Source organism: Silurus aristotelis, assembly GCF_946808225.1.
Source record: "Silurus aristotelis genome assembly, chromosome: 26".
In the NCBI taxonomy this organism is placed as follows: Eukaryota; Metazoa; Chordata; class Actinopteri; order Siluriformes; family Siluridae; genus Silurus; species Silurus aristotelis.
In genome coordinates this window covers 10376947-10398209 of record NC_139599.1, presented here as the reverse complement: position 1 = coordinate 10398209, position 21263 = coordinate 10376947, and the positions used below count along the sequence as shown (strand labels likewise).

General features: G+C 37.3%; 2 protein-coding genes and 1 long non-coding RNA gene across 8 annotated transcripts in view; 1 reads left to right on the top strand and 2 right to left on the bottom strand.

The window, feature by feature from the left end:
* Positions 1-19935, bottom strand: part of tescb (tescalcin b) — a 138536-nt gene extending 118601 nt beyond the window's left edge. Inside the window, exons 1-12 of one of the 6 annotated variants that reach the window (XR_014531835.1) lie at positions 19548-19935; positions 18926-18995; positions 17516-17596; positions 15565-15704; positions 15195-15256; positions 12957-13064; positions 12067-12114; positions 10802-10957; positions 8333-9322; positions 6660-6952; positions 3996-5324; positions 731-1374 (exon numbers count right to left, since the gene is read on the bottom strand). Coding sequence is in view for 1 of the 6 variants with exons in the window: in XM_083532016.1 (XP_083388142.1) it covers positions 10880-10957; positions 12067-12114; positions 12957-13064; positions 15195-15256; positions 15565-15704; positions 17516-17596; positions 18926-18995; positions 19548-19611 (651 nt within the window). In the remaining 5 variants the exon portion in view is untranslated. Of the gene's footprint in view, positions 1-730; positions 1375-3995; positions 5325-6659; positions 6953-8332; positions 9323-9820; positions 10958-12066; positions 12115-12956; positions 13065-15194; positions 15257-15564; positions 15705-17515; positions 17597-18925; positions 18996-19321; positions 19366-19543 lie in introns of those variants that run through there. The other 5 variants (XR_014531837.1, XR_014531834.1, XR_014531836.1 and 2 more) reach the window with 5 other exon arrangements.
* LOC310720847 (uncharacterized protein) overlaps positions 1-21263 on the bottom strand; it is a 273241-nt gene that overhangs the window by 26195 nt on the left and 225783 nt on the right. The window lies entirely within an intron of this gene.
* The window catches only part of LOC310720928, a 308842-nt gene that overhangs the window by 275678 nt on the left and 11901 nt on the right, over positions 1-21263 (top strand). The gene's annotated exons all lie outside the window — the stretch shown is intronic.

Genomic DNA, 21263 nt, shown 5'->3' with positions numbered 1-21263 from the left:
GCACAGTGACATCAACTTTCATACAACAATAAAGACACTTAATAATCCATATCCTTCTCTTCCTGTCACCCCTCTTCTCTCTCTCTCTCTCTCTCTCTCTCTCTCTGTCGAGTTAAACATGCTCCTGAGGTTCCAGTGACCACTGGTCCTGCCCCTCTCCCCTCCATAGATCTTCCCACTTCGTCCAGGCCTGCCTCTGGATAGTGATCAGATTCCGATCATCAGACGATGATCAGAAGCGAAAAGTAGTCCTGAGTCAATGTAGCAGACTGTTAACATTAACTACAGTCCAATTCAAGAGAACTTCGACTGGAGGCCACTCTGTGCAGCTTGGGACAGTTTCTCATCAACGCCTTGGGTGGTTCCATAAAGTTCCGGAGTAAGAACAGGAGCTTTGAGGATGGATTGGACTGTAGTTAATGTCAACAGTCTGCTACATTGACTCAGGCCTACTTTTCACTTCTGATCATCATCACTGTACCCCGCAACATCGTATATCTGCTATAAATGGACATTCAGTGCAACCCAGATGAGGATGGGTTCCCTCTTGAGTCTGGTTCCTATCAAGGTTTCTTCCTTATGTCATCTTGGGGAGTTTTTCCTTGCCACTGTCGCCACCGGCTTGCTCATCAGGGACAAACTTACTTATAAAGAACATTCACTTTTATTCACCACACTATCTGTGTAAAGCTGCTTTGAGACAATAAAAAAAAAAAAAAGCGTTAAAAGCGCTATGCAAATAAAAATGAAATGAATTGAGATGTGTTATCCACAGCATGCTGACAGAGTTCTCGGCAGACTTTTAACAATGTGTTCTTTCTGCTCCTGGGTCAGCAGTCTGGGATATTAACTTAGCAGTAACAGCCCATATTCAAAACCCCTGTGAGGATTGTTCTTTATGACATAGCCACAATGGCATCAAACTTGTGGATTGTTCTCCGACGATCATCATTCACAAGTTGCTGAATGGTTTGGGGGTTGAGCTTGTTGAAGGTCTACCTGATCTCTCATTGTCTTCCAGTGATGTTCTTCTGCTCTTCCAAACACCTTAAACAACCCATTGCAGTATCGCTGTAAACTTGCAAAATCATGTTAAAGGTCTCTGAGGAAGATTTGCAAAGTTTCACACAGAATTTTATGTTTGCTCTTTTTTCTAACTTGATGTCCATGATGAAATCACAGATGTAAAATGAGGTAATAGCAGCAGTTGCACAGCTTCTGATGTACATAATACATTGTCTTTTGTTTCATGATTTTACACAGGTGCAGTATCGGAATGAAAGCATTTTCAGACTTTTCAGTGTGGATGGGCAATTTTTTAATTTTTAAATGGCAGACAGACACCATTTCGTAACAAAAATGTAGTTTCCCAACCTGGGGATTAATTTGGACACATATTGGAGTATGGGTACTAACGAGCTACTGACCTAAATCAGACTTGTGAAAATATGTCAACAAAATCAAACATGGTGACATTTAGAGAACTTTCCTTTTATGTTTTTTTTTTTTTTTAAAACATATATATTTTTATTAGTTTAATAAACTGAAATAGTTTTTATATAATTGATTTATAGTTGGGTTTATGCTAATGCAATTGATGCAAATGTTAGTTATTATGTGTTAATATTTCTACATCCAGAAAATGTGAAAAGGAAATCTTACATTTTAGCAAATGTGATTTACACCAGTATTAAATTTTTTATTTTCCCCATTGTTCAATAAATCGCATGCAGGCTGTTGATTTGTGGTTCTGTGCTTTTTACCTATAGTCTTTGGTAATTGAATTACGGCAATCATATGGATTCCTTTAATAGTCCATGTTTAATTATACGTCAGATCATACTCTTTGATGTAACATTATAAACTCAACAATTACTATTTCACTGACATCAGTTAATGACCTGTTATTGCATCTTTATGTTATGACTACTTTTTTTTTATTTACCAAAAAAAAAAAATAATAATAGTTTATTCTTTTTTTAAGCATAATGTTACCTGAAAAAATGTACCACATAGAAGAAATTTTTTTCTTATAGATCAGAAAGTACAATATAGTACTTTCAGTACTTGGTACTTGACAGTATCGTTATGGCAATTTGCAGTACACACTTATATGATGCTGTACATAGCTTTACTGACATCTCCTGGTCAGCAAATATCACTTCCACTTCAAGCACATCAGGATTGTGACGTGGTCTTTCAAGTCAGTTTAGTTCAGTTCAGTTAATTAAATTCAAGTCAATTAAATTAAATTTAGTTCAATTCTATTCTTAGTTCTATTTGTATAGTGCTTTTAAAATGGACATTGTCTCAAGGCAACTTTAGAGAAGTAATTAGATTACAAATATTATTGTAATATATATACAGTGCCTTGCGAAAGTATTCGGCCCCCTTGAACTTTGCGACCTTTTGCCACATTTCAGGCTTCAAACATAAAGATCTGAAACTGTAATTTTTTGTGAAGAATCAACAACAAGTGGGACACAATCATGAAGTGGAACGAAATTTATTGGATATTTCAAACATTTTTAACAAAAAAAAAAAACGGAAAAATTGGGCGTGCAAAATTATTCAGCCCCCTTAAGTTAATACTTTGTAGCGCCACCTTTTGCTGCGATTACAGCTGTAAGTCGCTTGGGGTATGTCTCTATCAGTTTTGCACATCGAGAGACTGAATTTTTTGCCCAATTTTTGCCCAAAACAGCTCGAGCTCAGTGAGGTTGGATGGAGAGCATTTGTGAACAGCAGTTTTCAGTTCTTTCCACAGAGTCTCGATTGGATTCAGGTCTGGACTTTGACTTGGCCATTCTAACACCTGGATATGTTTATTTGTGAACCATTCTATTGTAGATTTTGCTTTATGTTTTGGATCATTGTCTTGTTGGAAGACAAATCTCTATCCCAGTCTCAGGTCTTTTGCAGACTCCATCAGGTTTTCTTCCAGAATGGTCCTGTATTTGGCTCCATCCATCTTCCCATCAATTTTAACCATCTTCCCTGTCCCTGCTGAAGAAAAGCAGGCCCAAACCATGATGCTGCCACCACCATGTTTGACAATGGGGATGGTGTGTTCAGGGTGATAAGCTGTAGTTGTTTTTACGCCAAACATAACGTTTTGCATTGTTGCCAAAAAGTTCGATTTTGGTTTCATCTGACCAGAGCACCTTCTTCCACATGTTTGGTGTGTCTCCCAGGTGGGTTGTGTCAAACTTTAAACGACACTTTTTATGGATATCTTTAAGAAATGGCTTTCTTCTTGCCACTCTTCCATAAAGGCCAGATTTGTGCAGTATACGACTGATTGTTGTCCTATGGACAGAGTCTCCCACCTCAGCTGTAGATCTCTGCAGTTCATTCAGAGTGATCATGGGCCTCTTGGCTGCATCTCTGATCAGTCTTCTCCTTGTATGAGCTGAAAGTTAGAGGGACGGCCAGGTCTTGGTAGATTTGCAGTGGTCTGATACTCCTTCCATTTCAATATTATCGCTTGCACAGTGCTCCTTGGGATGTTTAAAGCTTGGGAAATCTTTTTGTATCCAGATCTGGCTTTAAACTTCTCCACAACAGTATCTCGGACCTGCCTGGTGTGTTCCTTGTTCTTCATGATGCTCTCTGCGATTTAACGGACCTCTGAGACTATCACAGTGCAGGTGCATTTTTTTACGGAGACTTGATTACACACAGGTGGATTCTATTTATCATCATTAGTCATTTAGGTCAACATTGGATCATTTAGAGATCCTCACTGAACTTCTGGAGAGAGTTTGCTGCACTGAAAGTAAAGGGGCTGAATAATTTTGCACGCCCAATTTTTCAGTTTTTTTATTTGTTAAAAAAGTTTGAAATATCCAATAAATTTTGTTCTACTTCACGATTGTATCCCACTTGTTTTTGATTCTTCACAAAAAATTACAGTTTCATATCTTTATGGTTGAAGCCTGAAATGTGGCAAAAGGTCGCAATGTTCAAGGGGGCCGAATACTTTCGCAAGGCACTGTAGGCCCCATGAAATTACATACAATTTTAACCCAGGAATCATTACAATGTTTTGCTTTCAATAAATCCTTTACTAGCTAATAACATTAATATGAACAGTGATGATGTACCTTGGTTTTCAGAATTAATGTCAAGTCAAGAGTAAGTCATGCAGTAGTTCACCTTTTGATCACATTTGGCACCAGTGTGTAATATTTTTAATCCCTTGCATGCCGCAGCTAATTTGACATGTCTTAGAATCTTCTAAAACCAGGCAAATGTTTTTAGGTTTTTTAGTAGGTACTTCCCTTAAGTAGAGAAAACCTGATTGAGGTTTGACAGAGGAGTAGCGCTCCTGTGGGCGATTCTTTGAGTTAGCTATGTCTTTGTGGGTAAGCCACCGAGTCGTCACTCGCCCTGCTGTGGAAGAAGAATTCAGCGAACGGGAAGTGAAAAATACAATCAATAAAATGCAAGAAAATATAATAATGCAAGATTATTCAGAGGAAAAAAGATAGAAATCAGTAAAAGTTTTAAACAACGACACAAGAACTTGCAGAAAATGATTTAAAAACAGGAAACTGACAGACATAAAAGAATATGACACTTTAATCTCTGGACTGTCACTTAAACTCTGGACTTGCACACCACACCGCACACGGTCACTTTATACTATTAATATACTTCTATAAAATATAAGCTACTATATATTAATAAACAAGCTTCAGTTAGTTCAGAATGCGGCAGCAAGAGTTCTTACAAGGTCAAGAAAATATGATCATATAACTCCAATCTTACAAACTACTACAAACTACTACTTCTTACTTATAAAGCCCTGAATGGTTTGGCTCCCATGAATCTCTCCAGTCTTTTAACACGCTACAATCCGTCACACTCCCTGAGATCTTAAAACTCTGGACTTCTAGTAGTTCCTAGAATAGCAAAGTCCACTAAAGGTGGTAGAACATTCTCACATTTAGCTCCTAAACTTTGGAACAGTCTTCCAAAAACTTAGTAGATTAAAAACTTATCTTTTTAGCAAAGCCTACACATAACATACGTCTCACATCATAACCTTGTGCTCCGGAACATATGATCACATGCACATTATCAACTTGTGCTGTTAATATCATGAACAGCAGCTATGCTAATTTCTCTCCACTGCTTCTCTTTCTCTCCCCATCCTGAGGCATCCTGAGGTTTGGCCAGCTCCAGTTACGTCCCACCTCATGAAGATTATGGACCTTTGAAGAAGTAGATGCCGAACTCGCAAACATCCCGTACCATCTAGGGATGTACCAGTGCCAATTGGATCCCACTTCATAGGTGTAGTTTTGACATTGGACCTCCTGGAGGGTTTAAAGCAGGGGTCACCAACCTTTTTGACACCGAGAGCTACTTCTTGGGTACCGACTAATGTGAAGGGCTACCAGTTTGATACACACTTCTGAAATAACAAATTTGCTCAATTTACTTTTAATTATATGTTATTATTAATAGTTAATGATATTCATCTATGTCAGGGGTGATAAGCTCAATTGCACGGGAGGGCCAAAACTCAAAGCACACTTTCGGTCGCGGGCCGAACAGGATAAACATTTATTGAACACACTAAAACAATGTTTTTTGAACATAAATATAAATAAAAACAGACAGGAATATTATTCCAGAATAAATAAACTTCAACTTTGAATAACTTAAAATACTTTGCTCTCCATAAAAATATCTCCTGTCATAATTATACAAGTTAGAAATATGAACATGCTGCAAAAAAACACTGAACAAATCATTAAAAATTGTGCTTTTAAGTAAACGTTAAAATAACAAATCAAAACAATCCGATTTATTTGCTCTTATGCCATTTTATAAAAAATAATCTTAAACTTTAAATAACTTAAAATATTTTGCTCTTCATAAAAATATCTTCTGTGAAACACAAGACGTCTCACACCTTCATCATGCAGCTCTTTAGAAACTCTCCCTCAGTAAATAACCAGCTGATGTGACTCTGATTTCTCCTCTGCTTTCACACCAGCTTCACTTTGTGATTTTGCTCTGGTGAAAAACGTCTGCTGAAATGTCAGATTCTTCTTTAACTCTTCTACTTTCTGTATCTTCTGTATCTGTAGCTTCCCCTGATGTTTTGTCTCGTAGTTGCATCTTAAATTCAATTCCTTAATTACAGCCACATTCGCTCCACAAATAAGACACACAAGTTTACCGCCAGTGTCAGTAAACATATTCTCAGAATCCCATCGGTTTTGAAAGGCTCTGTTTTCAGAATCAACTTTCCTCTTCACCATTGTGAGGAGCTTCACAATAACTTTACAATAGGGTTCAATACATCAACAGAAGCTCGACATGATTGACGCTGGAATGTTCCCAGGAAGTCTAGCGTTCAGTAAGGCAGCTGAAGCGCTGCATTATGGGATCTGTAGTTTGTGTTATCAGCGCTTCATATCGCCGGGACATTAATAACAATAATAATAGATCTTTATAAAGTCATCTCGCGGGCCGGATTTGACAAAGAGTTTGACACCCCTGATCTATGTAAAGACACTGATCATGTTAATGATTTCTCACAATAATTATAAACAATGATTTAACAAGGTAGGAAACAGCTATTTTTTTTAAAAAGGCTTTCGGGCGACTCATGTGGTCCTTGCGGGCACCACGTTGGTGACCCCTGGTTTAAAGGCTCTGGCATGGAGAAGCTGGTGCTGGATCTGTGATGATCACAAATGTTGAGCTCAGTAGCTCCTAGTTTTATAACCATAAAGACTGTATAAGACTGTAGAAAGAACATTACTTATAATCTTATACTTCAGTACTCATGTTAGTTCTCACTCTCCAGTGTTCTGTATTGTTGAAAGATTTATGATCATCAGGCTTGCTCATCAGGGATAAATGCACACCATTCTCCTTGACTTTTAATTTCTGTAAAGCTGCTTTGAGACAATGTCTGTTGTGAAAAGCGCTATAGCAGGGGTGGCCAACCAGTCAGAGACCGAGAGCCACATTTTTGACTGTGTTACCGCAAAGGGCCACATCATACACACACACACACACACACACACACACACACACACACACACACACACACACACACACACACACACACACACACACACACACACACACACACACACACACACACACACACACACACCTCTGCTCAGCCAGATTTATTGTAAATGTCACACACCAACATAATGACAGAAATTGACTCCTACAGTTCTAAGACCACAGGACAGTCATTTTCAACAATGAACATTGTGTGCACTGTCTCACACACAAACTCTTAGTTTAACCAAGTCCACAAACAAAAAAAATAATTTACAATAGCGTTTTTCTTTTACTATGCATGTTACTTAGTGGGACTTTTGGCATTCTTTGCCTTAAACAATCCCCTTCAAATCTGTCTTATATTCCGTTGTTGCCACTCGAAGCAATTCTTTCACATGGGTGTCAGTCAGAACAGATCGATGCTTTGATGTCATGTGTTTCAGGGTAGAAAACACAGACTTTGTGTTTTTTTTTTATGTGCGTGTTCACTTCGCTTGAGTTCAATACGGTATTTTCGTCAAATGCGCATGTGCGTGAGATGAATATACCGCAGGGGTGGGCAATTAATTTTTACAAGGGGCCACATGAGAAACCTGAATTGTGTCAGAGAGCCACACCAACGATAATATTTTAGGGATGCACCGAAATGAAAATTCAATTCAAATGGCAATGCAATCCATATTTTTTTGTGTTATGCCTTTTGCCTTGGCACCATCACTGGAAAACTTTCCTGCCTTTTCAAAAACGTCCTCTTCAGACGGAGTGCGCATGCTCGGATTGACTTAACTTTTCTGTGCCGAGCTCTTCTCATATTTAGAATGCCAATCAGGATGTTTGGATTTCAGGTGATAAATTAAACCCGACTTGGAGAAACTCTTTGCAGATACACCCCCTCTTGAAATTTCAGCATTGCATGTTTTGCAAATCGCTATCCGCACACCGCAGACATGTTGCTCTTATCCAGATAACCGTGTGCTGGCTGCGCTTTTTTATTGCGTCATTACAATTGTGTTTCTGCAGTGTTGTTTCGGTGATTTAGGTATTTCCGAAAATTCTCGGTGCATCCCTGTAATTTATGATTGGCCTCATGCCAAGGTCTGATATACCGCAAAGTTTCCCAGTAGGGGCAAGCTCATTTAGGTCTTAAAAAATACCATATTGAACTTAAGCAAAGCGAACACGCACATTAAAAATCAAACACGCACAAACTTCGAAAGGAACGTAAGAGCGGAATGACACCAGCCAAAGAGCCGCATGCGGCTCGCGAGACGCGGGTTGGCCACCCCGGAGCTATAGAAATAAACTTGACTTATACCACACCACACTGCACACGGTCACTTAAAGGACAATCACATCAACCACCTTATGTTTACTGTTTACTGTCATAAGCATACCTTGTATATACACTTTGTCCTCGTATATATCTTTATATATTTTATATTTTACATAGTTTATACTCTTTATTTATCTGCCTTCTTTCCTTTGTTTTATTTTTCTCCCTATTCTATTCACTCATGCCGGACAGTCGTATAAAGCATTTCACTGCATGTCGTACTCTGTATGTGTATGTGACAAATAAAATTAGATTTTGATTGTTAATGTTTTACATGAGCTGGTTTGTGGCACCTGCGCCAGTTGTAATTGACAAAAAGATTTATATTTTGTCTTCTAACAAGTTATCTGTTTGTTCATTTTGACCAGTTGATCAGAAATCAGTTGACCAGTTTTTTTAAACTATCTGGTATAATGGAAGTCTATCACAACCGACTTTGTAGCTCACTGTACATCTGGTATATCAGAGACACATAATGCTGATAATGTATGATACTGTATATATGTAAAAGTAAGCTAAATTTAACAAACGTGAGAATTGTGTGGATCTTGTAAAGTTTTCCTTAAAAATCTGGAAAAACAAAACAAAACAAAAAACAGCTAAGGTAATTTGTTCCCTCAAAATCAAATATGTGGATCACGAATCAGAATTTCATAGCGATTTTTGTTGGTATTGTATGATAAAGTCAGGTGTGGCAGAGCAGTATACGAGGGTGGTACAGAACAGTTTGGGAACAGTGTGAGAGCAGTGAAGTGTGTGGTAGGAACAGACTGGTTTAAGGTGGAGGTTAGATTGCACATTAGATTTTTGTTTGCAGTGGTGATTGACAGGTTGATGGACAAGGTCAGACAGGAGTCTTCATGGACTATGATGTTTGGGGATGATCTTGTTATTTGTGATGAAAGTAGGGAGCAGGTTGAGAAGAGCCTGGAAAGGTGGAGGTACACGCTGGAGAGAAAGAGAATGAAAGTCAGTAGAAGTAAGACAGACTACATGTGTATAAAGAGGTGGGGAAGGTGGATGAGTTTAAGTACCTGGGGTCAACTGTGTAAATTAATGAAGAGTGTTTTAGAGAAGTGAAGAAAAGAGTGCAGGAAGGGTAGAGAAGAGTGGCAGGAGTGATTTGTGATAAAGGGGTATCTGCAAGAGTGAAACGGGAAAGTTTATAGGACTGTAGTGATATCTGCTATGTTGTATGGTTTAGAGACAGTGGCATTGACTGAAATTTTTATTGGGAGTGACGAGGATGGGCAGAATTACAAATGAGCTTTTTAAAGGGAGAGTACATGTAGGACATTTTGGAAAGTAAAAAAGCCCCAATTGAGATGGTTTGAACTTGTGTAGAGGAGGGACATGGGGTATATCGGTAGGAGATTGCTGAGGATGGAGCCAACTGGAAGGTGATTTTTCTTGTGTGGGTACAGATTATTCCTCACACAACAGAACTTGTGCTGCACAAGCTTTATTTATGTGCTCTAACTTTGGCATAGATTTACTGAATACACAGTCAAATAACAGTCGCACACCCAGATAATTTATTGCTATCTACATGAACTAAAGCTAAAAAAAAAACTAAAAGCAGAGTTTATAAGTTTTGGCATTTTGTGATATGCACATTTGCAATACTCTGCAGCCCTACTAGCGATATTTGTCAAACTGCCATAGAGTCCTCTATATTTAGTGTGGTCCAGTGTCCTATATGATATAATACTGAAATTGATTACCCCAAATGAATGCCCTGCATCATGGAATAGTGGGTACCACTCCTAACTGCATAACATAATTACATTCAAAGATTAGCTTATTGCCTTTGTGGGTTTTACACATTCTTTTGATGTCAGCACTCCTGTTTCCTTCCACGTTTAAAAACTAAGCCAAAGGGTAGATTGATTACTAACTATCTGTGAATACTTTCTTTCGGCTTCTCCCATTAGGGGTCGCCACAACGGATCAGCTGCATGTTCGATTTGGCACATGATTTTACGTTGGATGCCCTTCCTAATGCAACCCTCCCCATTTATCCGGGCTTGGGACCGGCACTAAAAGACCACTGGCTTGTGCAACCCTAATGGGAATCGAACCCGGGCCGCAGCGGTGAGAGCGCCGCATCCTAACCACTAGACCACCAGGGACCCGGTACTAACTATCTGTGAATAAGTTGGGCAATTTTCGTGGTACATGTGTGTGTTTCAAATGTCATTTTCTGCTCTTCTATAACATATTTATTACTTTATTTATTTTTTAATAGTCCTATAACATTCAGGTCTCTCGAACTAAAACATCATAGGCAGCATATAAATAATTACACAAGTTGATACTTTAACATGCTACAACTAAAAACCATGATTATTATACTGTGTATTAGTCATCACAACAGAATCTAGTCAATTGAATGCAATGTTTTAAGTGCAAAAATAACCAATTTACCTTTTTGTTCAGGTTTAGCTTAATAGTTATCATTGATTCCTTGGAATATCAGGTGAAACATCGATTGCTGATACAGCATCATTTGCACAGACACATTGTGCCCACATTTAGGAACCGGATGTGCATCCTCGTCTCAATTTCTATTCCGCTTAGAATCTGATTTAAAAACAAATAGATTATTAGGTTTTAAAAGTTAATAGGTTCATTAACTGATGACAAACTTAAAAAAAAATACATAGCCAAGGTATATATGGATTTATAATGAGTATACAATGTACACTATACTGACATAATCTTGAAGACACCTGACCAAATAATTTGTATGTTGAGGTCGACCAATATGGGTTTTTCCTCTGGCCAATGCTGATACTTAGAAATCAAGGCAGCTGATGGCTGATACGTTGGCTAATTTTCTTTTTTCCCCCCACCTTCATTTCATTAAATCTAACAGTTAATTAATGAGAAGAAAATACAGAAAATGCTTAAATGAAACATTTATCGAACAGCACAAGCCTCTCCAATCAGTGCATTTGTTACCAGTCGGTGAGAAAGCCGACTATTTAGGCTCATTTATGGCTATTTCGTAAATGAGCACACAAGAGGAAAAACTGAACTAAACTGAACAAAAGCAAACAATGACAGAATAAAGAGGGAACGCACAGACACCCATTCTCATTCTTGCCACTTGTCTTTGCAACTTAGCAGACATGATTGAAAAAAGCTACAGGAATCTGTTAGTAATGATTGCAAAAGGTGCTGTTTGTTTTATATATTCACAGTTCTAGCTCTTCCGGGTTCCTTGTTTGGATGCCAAATACACGGAAAGTGTATCTGAACGTACTTTCACGTAGAACATACACACTAGTTGGCCGTCGGCATAGTCTGTACAGTGTGTTTTTGTGCAAATTTTTTGCCTTGATGCAGGTAATGCCACAGCCAGCTTTCCTTGTAGCTAGTTCTTAGGTGTCGGTTTGGTGTGTTTACCTACCATAAGTGATTTTCTTACCAGCAGGTTCTCTTCAAAAGGTTAGCAGTTACTCTGCTTGCCCCAGGAGGCACCATCATGTGTTCCACAACAATGCTTAGCTGCTCATCGATGCACCTGCCTATTAATCGGCCAAATTTGCAGCACAATGGTCCAATAACAATTAATTAAATTATGCCAAAAATCAGCCTGGATTAATCAGCCAGCCAAACAATTGGTCGACCTCTTTTGTGTGGACTTTGAACATCATATTAAATATGGTCCAAAAATATAGACAAACCTTCACAAAATGCTCAAATGTGATCCGCCCATAAAATTCATCTGGACCCTGTAAAAAAAAAAAAATAATAATTATTATAAATTGCAATTTAACAGAAATTTATACTGTACACCTGATATTATATAGCTACTTAATAACACAGTTATGTGGTAGTCCAAATCAGGGCTGCTCACACTTTTTGGCTTTTTGCCCAAGTCAAAATTATCTACCTACATTAAAAATGTATATTTGTTTAAAGTATAGTAAATATAAACTGTAATGGCTTGCACTTAATAGTCTCAGACCTTTTTGAATGGCATGCGATCTACACATACTACCTTTGGAATCTACTTATTGGGCACCCCTGGTCTAGAGCAATCGAACAAAGGCTAAAGCATCTCAAAAAGGCAATTAAATGATTTTTAAATCTGTATTTTAAATAAAAAATTTAACTGACAGTTGAACAGATAGGCTTTATTGTTCCACTGGGTAAAAAGTCAATTAGCTCTCTTTTTAAACAAAATGTGACAAAGACAAATACAAATTTTAACTGAGTAATTCTTTATTAGCAACTCAAGGGGATCAGCACTTGCAAAATATGATGGTGTTATACAATATTTTTGGAAATAAAATTATTTTTAATAATTATTATTGTAACAATGCAGTTTTTAATTTATTTCTTAGGTGTAGCTGATGTTTACTTAATGAATTTGTGCATCCAGTGTGTATTAATAAATATCTTAATTTACTGGTATCTAAGAGTTTAAGTTGTTTATTAAGTTATATATTATGTTATTATCAGATTTTATGTAATGGTACAACCATTGCATAATGCAGCTTGTTACCATTGTTATCTAAAACATTACCTAAAATGAATTTGACACCCTGTTGAATAGGGAAAAAGAGCCTACCATGTAACCCACTGAAATGCTAGCAACCTCCAGCATGGCAGCATCTGCAATGCCCTTGGCAGTCTCCCTTTCGAGTGATCCACTCTTTGAGAGCAGCTCCTCCACTACCTAGAGCAAGCCGACGTGTTGTTAGTTATTGTATACCACATCTGATATTTTTATAGAATGTTTATAAATGTGGATGTCCTTAATGACTTACAACCCCAAAGTATAAAATACAAGCCCAATTCCAAAAAGATAGGATGGTGTGTAAAATGTAAATAAAAACATAATGCAGATGTTGTGCAGACCTCATAAACCCTTATTTTTATTCACATTAGAACACAAAAATTTTTTTATATTTTAGAAAAATATAAGCTTTGATGGCTACAACATGTTTAAAAAAGTTGGGACAGGTCCAAGATTACCACTGTGTAGCATTTTCTCTTCTAACAACAGTCTGGAAACTGCAGAGACCACTTGCTGGTGTTTTTGGAGAGGAATGTTCTCCGAATTCATTTTAGCAGTTTAACATTCCTGGGTTTTTTTGTCATAGTTTTCAACTGGTAAAACGTCTGGAATGCAGGAAGGTGAGTTCAATACCTGGACTCTTCTACTACATGTTACTAAACACCAAGCTATTGTAATAAATGCAGTACGTGGTTTACTGCAGTACAGAAAAATGAAATACTTTTCCTAAAAAGGATGTTGTCTAAATAGAAGCATTTGTTGCACTGAAACCTGTATATGCATTTCACTATTGACAGTGTCTTTCAGATGTGAAAGCTGCCCATTCCATTGGCACTAATACACCTCCATACCATCATAAATGCAAGCTTTTGGACATAGCACTGTTGATAAGCCAACAACAGTGGCAATGGTCCCTTTCCCATCCTCTGTTTTCCATAAATAATTTTTAAAAATGTATTTATCTGACCACAGAATAGGTTTTTAATTTGCATAAGTCCATTTAAATGAGCTTTAGTTATTAGAAGATGCCAGTACTTCTGGATTTTGTTTACATATGGCTTTCTTATTGCATGATAACATGATTTAAAGGATGGCACAGCAAACAGACAGTTTGTTGGTACCCCAAATAATTAAGACAAGAGGGGCAGAACCTTCTCTTACAAAGCACGAACAGTAATGGAACAGCCTTCCATTTAGCATTTGGGACTCAGACACAGTCTCAGTATTCAAGTCTAGTCTGAAAATACATTTATTCAGTCAAGCCTTTTGTCAGTAGGTTTTTCTTAGGTAAATGATCAGATGTATATGGATCATGGGTATAGAGTGTCTGTGTTACCTTCTGGCTCCTCCTTTTAGTTATGCTGCCGTAGCTCGTCTTGCCCGGAGTCTCCAACTGTACAGCGTTTAGACTTTTATAAACAATAAGGATATTTCATAATCCATATTTCACCTATCACTGCATACCACAACATTTAGTCTGGTTCCTCTCAAGTTTTCTTATGTATGCCATCTCTGGGAGTTTTTTCTTGCCAGTTTCCACCGGCTTACTCATTAGAGACAAACTTACAATTCTAAGGAACAATCTCAATCATTCATTATTACCACATTATCTGTCTAAAGCTGTTTTAATACAATGTCTATTGTTAACAGCACTATACAAATAAAAATTAACTAAATTAAATACATTCTCTGAATATTTTTTAATTATGTACTGTAGATGTTGAGATATTCAATGTCTTTACAATGTTATTTTGAAACATTATTGTGAAATTGTTCCACAATTTGTGGACAGTTTATTTATTGCAGTAAATCGGTAGATTGGTAAACCTCTGCCCATCTCCGCCTCTCTAAGATACTCTTATTTATATTTTTATTTGCAATCATTCTCCTGACCTGTTGCCAATTAACAGGTGTTTTCGGCTGTTTTCATGTATTTTTTTTTACCATGTCCCAACTTTTCTAAGACATGTTGAAGCCATCAAATTCAAAATTAATTTTATCCCCCCTAAAATTGTACATCTCCTTAGTTTAAACATTTGACATGTTATCTATGTTTTACTGTGAATAAAATATAGGTTTATGAGATTTAAAAATCATTGTAGTATGTTTTTTATTCAATTGTTTTTCCAAAAGTTTTGAAATTGGGGTTGTATGCATTATTTGTGATTACTTGTTATTTACCTAACTAGCATGTAAATGAGCTAATTAACTGAAAGATTTGCCTTCTTAATGTTGCAACTTCAGTGAACTATATTTGTGTGTAACAAGTATAGAATATGTACACCTTACGTGTTTGTATTCTTCCAGTGTTATGGTCCCATCATTGTCAGTATCATGCATGTTAAACAAGACTGTCATGGGAGAAAAGAATGCATAAAATGTTAGTGCTTTGCAGGATCAGTGTCAAGTGTCCAATAAACAGTCCACAGTGCCAAGAGCCAGAGTACAGTTTTAAATAACCCACTGCGAAATTCAATTGTATTTTCTGTTTATAAAACAAATGTTAAAATATTAGTTTCCTAGACATTTTAACACCAGTGTCTTCCCCAAAAAAGCCCAATCTGATATTAGTTAACAACCAGATAGGGAAGAGGGAAATTATTTGATTTATCTACATTATATTTATCTGATTTCATATATTGATTTATTGTATACTTACAGCGCAGTTTGCTCCTCCTTGTCTCTTCTATTTGCTTCTCTGTCATGTGCACTGATGGAGGTCTGAAGTAAGACATAACAATGAGAAACTCCTCAAAGCCAATTTCTTGAACTGAGCCTTCACCTGCTTTCTGGAAGTTTCTGTTGAAACAAAGCTTGTGAGAATGAATGGCTCAGAATGATAAAAAAAAAAGTATTCGGCATGACCAAATCCTAAAATGATTCCTGATTGGTTAATTGTTAATGCTATTATAATTTTTTATAGAGCCTGAAACACTGAATAGTTCCTTCATTATTGAGTATACATATACACTATATTGCCAAAAGTATTCGCTTGTCTGCCTTCACATGCAAATAAACTTAAGTAACATTCTTCCAAAAGTGGATTTGTGAGGTGATACACTGATTGACAAAAAGGCCTGGATTGCAGTCTCCACTCTAATTTATCCCAAAGGTGTTCTATCGGGTTGAGGTCAGGACTGTGTGCATGCCAATTAAGTTCTTCCACACTTAACTCACTCATCCAGGTCTTTATGGATCTTGCTTTTGAGGTACAGTGACCAATGTTCCTGCCCCTCCCCCCTTCGAGAATCTTCCCACTTCTTCCAGGCCTGCCTCTGGATAGTGTTCTCTTTGATTGGAGGCCACTCTGTGCAGCTTGGGACGGTTTCTCATCAACGCCTTGGGTGGTTCCATGAAATTCTGAAGTAAGAACAGGCACTTTGAGGATGGATTGGACTGTAGCTAATGTCAACAGTCTGCTACATTGACTCAGGACTTCTTTTCGCTTCTGATCATCATCACTGGAACCTGCAACATCATTCATCTATAAATGGACATTCGGTGCAACCCAGATGAGGGTGGGTTCCCTCTTGAGTCTGGTTCCTCTCAAGATTTCCTCCTTATGCCATCTCGGGGAGTTTTTCCTTGCCACAGTCACCACCAGCTTGCTCATCAGGGACAAACTTACTTATAAAGAACATGTTCACTTTTAATCCCAACATTTTCTGTGTAAAGCTGCTTTGAGACAATGTTCATTGTTAAAAGCGCTATACAAATAAAAATTATTCGAATTGCTTTTTTGCACTGGTGCACAGTCATTTTTGAACAGTAACTGGTCCTCCCAAACTGTTCCCATAAAGCTGGGAGCATGAAATTTTCCAAAATGTCTTGGTATGCTGAAGCATTTGGAGTTCCTTTCACTGGAACTAAACAACAACTCCTGAAAAACAACCCCACATCATATTCCCCCTTCACCAAACTTTACACTTGGCACAATGCAGTCAGACAAGTACCGTTCTCTTCGAAAATGCCAAACCCAAACTTGCTAATCGGATTGCCAAACAGTGAAGCGTGATCCGTCATTCCAGAGAACACGTCTCCACTGCTCTAGAGTCCAGTGGCGGCATGCTTTACACCACTGCATCCGATGCTTTGCACGACATAAGGCTTGGATGCAATTGCTCAACCATGAAAACGCATTGCATGAAGCTCTCTTAGCACTGTTCTTGAGCTAATCTAAAGGCCACATGCAGTTTGGAGTTCTGTAGCTATTGACTCTGCAGAAAGTTGGCAACCTCTGTGTATCTGCTGACACGCTCTGTGATTTTACGTGGCCTACCACTTCATGGCTGAGTTGCTGTTGTTCCCAATCACTTCCACTTTGTTATAATACTACTTCAAGTTGACTGTGTAATATTTGGTAATGGGAAAATTTTACGACAGGACTTATTGCACAGGTGTCATCCTATCACGGTACAATGCTGGAATTAACTGAGCTCCTGAGAGTGACCCATTCTTTCAGATAGAAGATAGAAGCGCATGCATGCTTCAATTCAGTGAGTAGCATTAGACTGAATAATCTTTTCTAGTCTTAAAACAAGATTAAAACATTACTTAGTCATGGGAACCAGTAATAAAAAATACCTAACCAACAATTTCTAATCACTGACCTTCTGTCAAAGAAAGCTGCTACAATCTGGGATCTAATTGGATTGCTTGCGAGATCTGGAATTGTGTGAAGATCATCTCTCCTTAAAATAGAAACATTCAGTTATGAAAAGGGATCATTCAATTGTGACATAATAAATGATATATTTAAATATCTTTGATATGTATACCATACAGTATGTTATACAGTATACTATTTGTAGTTAAATTATTTAAATATACAATAGATCAAAATAAAATCTGTTGCCTTTTTACCATGGAAAATGTTTAAAAATTATTATTAAGTAAAGTAAACCTACAGTAGAGATCAAAATTTGAGAACAACCTACAATTTCCTAAATTTTAAGTCAGTGTTAAGTTCTTTTTAAATTTAGGTAGCATTTGGGTAGTCACATCCAGACTGTGCAACAGTTTCTTCCCTCAAGCCATCAGGCTCCTCAATACACAGTACTCATTTGAAACTCACACTCACACACACACACACACACACACACACACACACACACACACAACACAAAACCGTGTGACTGATCTGTACAACCCTGACTCAAACACACAATCGTACTCACTTCGCACATCCATGTCTTTAGCACCACTCATATTAGATAACTTCATTACTACAAACTGTTTACGCACATATTTTTTGACTTCTGCTATTGCTCTTTTGCACAACATTTTGTTTACATTTTTGTTAATTACAATGTTCACTTTACTCTTTTAAACACCACAGTGTGCAATATACAGCAGGTTTACTGGCAGTGCTATTTTGTGTTTTGTGTATTTGTCTTACACTGTCCTGTATTGTCTTGAACTGTCTTGTTTTTTTGTCCAGTGTCTTTGCACTGTTTGCACTAGGTTGCACACTGCACTTTATTGGTGAGGACACTTACTAGTCCTTAGCCCTGTGTTTTTTTGTGATGTAGCTCTATGTTGTTTAATGTAGCACCAGGGTTCAGGAGGAATGTTGTTCCATTTGTTCCATTCCATTTAAGAGACTAGTGATGAATAATACAATAATAAAATAATTTTGAAAAATGTTTTATGTAATTCTTAAGAACAAACTAAATTTTACTCCTAAACTTTGAGGCTTCTCGCAAACTGTCATATTTTTCGAGTTACTCTTAGTCCAGTTCCAAATAAAAAGACGCAAACTATCGAAGTCACGAGTGTCAAGGTCGTGAGTATCGAGGTTCCATTTAATTGCTGTTCTCTAATTTTGATCACTGTGTTGTCCACAAAATAAAGTATATTTGTTGAAGTGCCTTGGTTACTTTGAAAAAATAGATTTCTACTACCATGGTATAGCCACAAGTAAAATTCATTGCAATTTTAAATTAAATTACAATAATTCTGAAAAACACAAGTGTTTATAAATTGTTCTCAAATTTTTTTATACCGTATAAATAACATACCGTAGCACATCGTCATTGTGGCTTAACTGTCTGAAACGATTATGAAGAATCTTGATCTGCTCCTGTGAAACTGAAGGAAGAAAAAAGAATAAAGGGAAGCCAAAAATTCAGGTACAGTACTATTGTGACCTTTTGCCTGCAGATGGGCAGTAGTGGTCAGGGATGAGATAATGTCATGCTTCAAATTCTGACTGCGTTATGACTACTGTAAAATGAGTAGTGAATGAGTAGAAAAAACGATCAAAATCTAGATTTCTTTAGAGCTGCATTTACAATGTTTATTTATTAATAAAAATGAAATAAATATAAATAGAATTTTATTTATTAATATTTATTTTATTGTACAGTTGTTTTATTTTAACTGGATCGTAACCGCGGTTTAAAAGTAAACGTTACCTTTCATTCTTATGCGACATCAGATATTTGCACTAACCCAGCACCTGAAGGTATTTTGAAAATATTGTTCAACATGCATAGCGTATCAGTGCTAAGCTTTTGGATGTTTACGTTTTAATTAGTCATTTATTATTGCTACGCTTTATTAGTGGTGTTTTAAAAAACTGCCAATGCTTCCCAGAGACATAACATAAATTAAAGATATATATTTTACTGCCTTACTTACAGCCTGTCTTCTCAGACAAACCCCGGTAGTGATGATCTTCCGGTACTGAATGAAAAGCCCCCATAATGGCAGGAATGTTCTCTCACGGATGTGTTTTGCTCTCAGACGTGATCTATAGGAAACATTCACTGGTTTCAGTTTCCTACAAAACTAATGAAAATTTGACCCACCCCCACGGGAAGCGACTGCGCTGTAAGTACTCGCAACGCTTAATACCGGCTCTATACATGCGCATGCGCGCCGTGTAGCTATTTCCGTTGTGTACATTGATACACTTGTGCATCCTGGTTACAAAATAGATTTTTTTTGTCCTGCTGGTGATTTTAAATCGTTAGTTCTATTTTGAAATGCAACGTATGCAGCAATTATTAATATTATATTTCCGCTGCTGCCCTAAAGACAATACTTTCTTAACTGAAAGTATTAAGAAAGACAAGATTTTAACTGAAAGTATTAAGAAAGACAATACTTTCTTAACTGTTCCATGAAAACCATAATCTTACCATAATCTTATCAGCCGCAAGTATTTAAGTCTTAAACAATCTTTGGATTTAAAGTACACTTTTATTAATATAAATTTTTTTTTTTGTATTTTACACATGCACTAATTTTATATATATATATATATATATATATATATATATATATATATATATATATATATATATATATATATATATATATACAGTGAGGAAAATAAGTATTTAAACACCCTGCTATTTTGCAAGTTCTCCCACTTAGAAATCATGGAGGGGTCTGAAATTCTCATCGTAGGTGCATGTCCACTGTGAGAGACATAATCTAAAAAAAAAAATCCAGAAATCACAATATATGATTTTTAAACTATTTATTTGTATGATACAGCTGCAAATAAGTATTTGAACACCTGTCTTTTGGCTAGAATTCTGACCCTCAAAGACCTGTTAGTCTGCCTTTAAAATGTCCACCTCCACTACATTTATTATCCTAAATTAGATGCACCTGTTTGAGGTCGTTAGCTGCATAAAGACACCTGTCCACCCCATACAATCAGTAAGAATCCAACTACTAACATGGCCAAGACCAAAGAGCTGTCCACAGACACTAGAGACAAAATTGTACACCTCCACAAGGCTGGAAAGGGCTACGGGGACATTGCCAAGCAGCTTGGTGAAAAAAGGTCCACTGTTGGAGCAATCATTAGAAAATGGAAGTAGCTAAACATGACTTGTCAATCTCCCTCGGACTGGGGCTCCATGCAAGATCTCACCTCGTGGGGTCTCAATGATCCTAAGGAAGGTGAGAAATCAGCCCAGAACTACACGGGAGGAGCTGGTCAATGACCTGAAAAGAGCTGGGACCACCGTTTCCAAGGTTACTGTTGGTAATACACTAAGACGTCATGGTTTGAAATCATGCATGGCACGGAAGGTTTCCCTGCTTAAACCAGCACATGTCCAGGCACGTATTAAGTTTGCCAATGACAATTTGGATGATCCAGAGGACTCATGGGAGAAAGTCATGTGGTCAGATGAGACCAAAATAGAACTTTTGGGTCATAATTCCACTAAACGTGTTTGGAGGAAGAAGATTGATGAGTACCATCCCAAGAACACCATCCCTACTGTGAAGCATGGGGGTGGTAGCATCATGCTTTGGGGGTGTTTTTCTGCACATGGGACAGGGCGACTGCACTGTATTAAGGAGAGGATGACCGGGGCCATGTATTGCGAGATT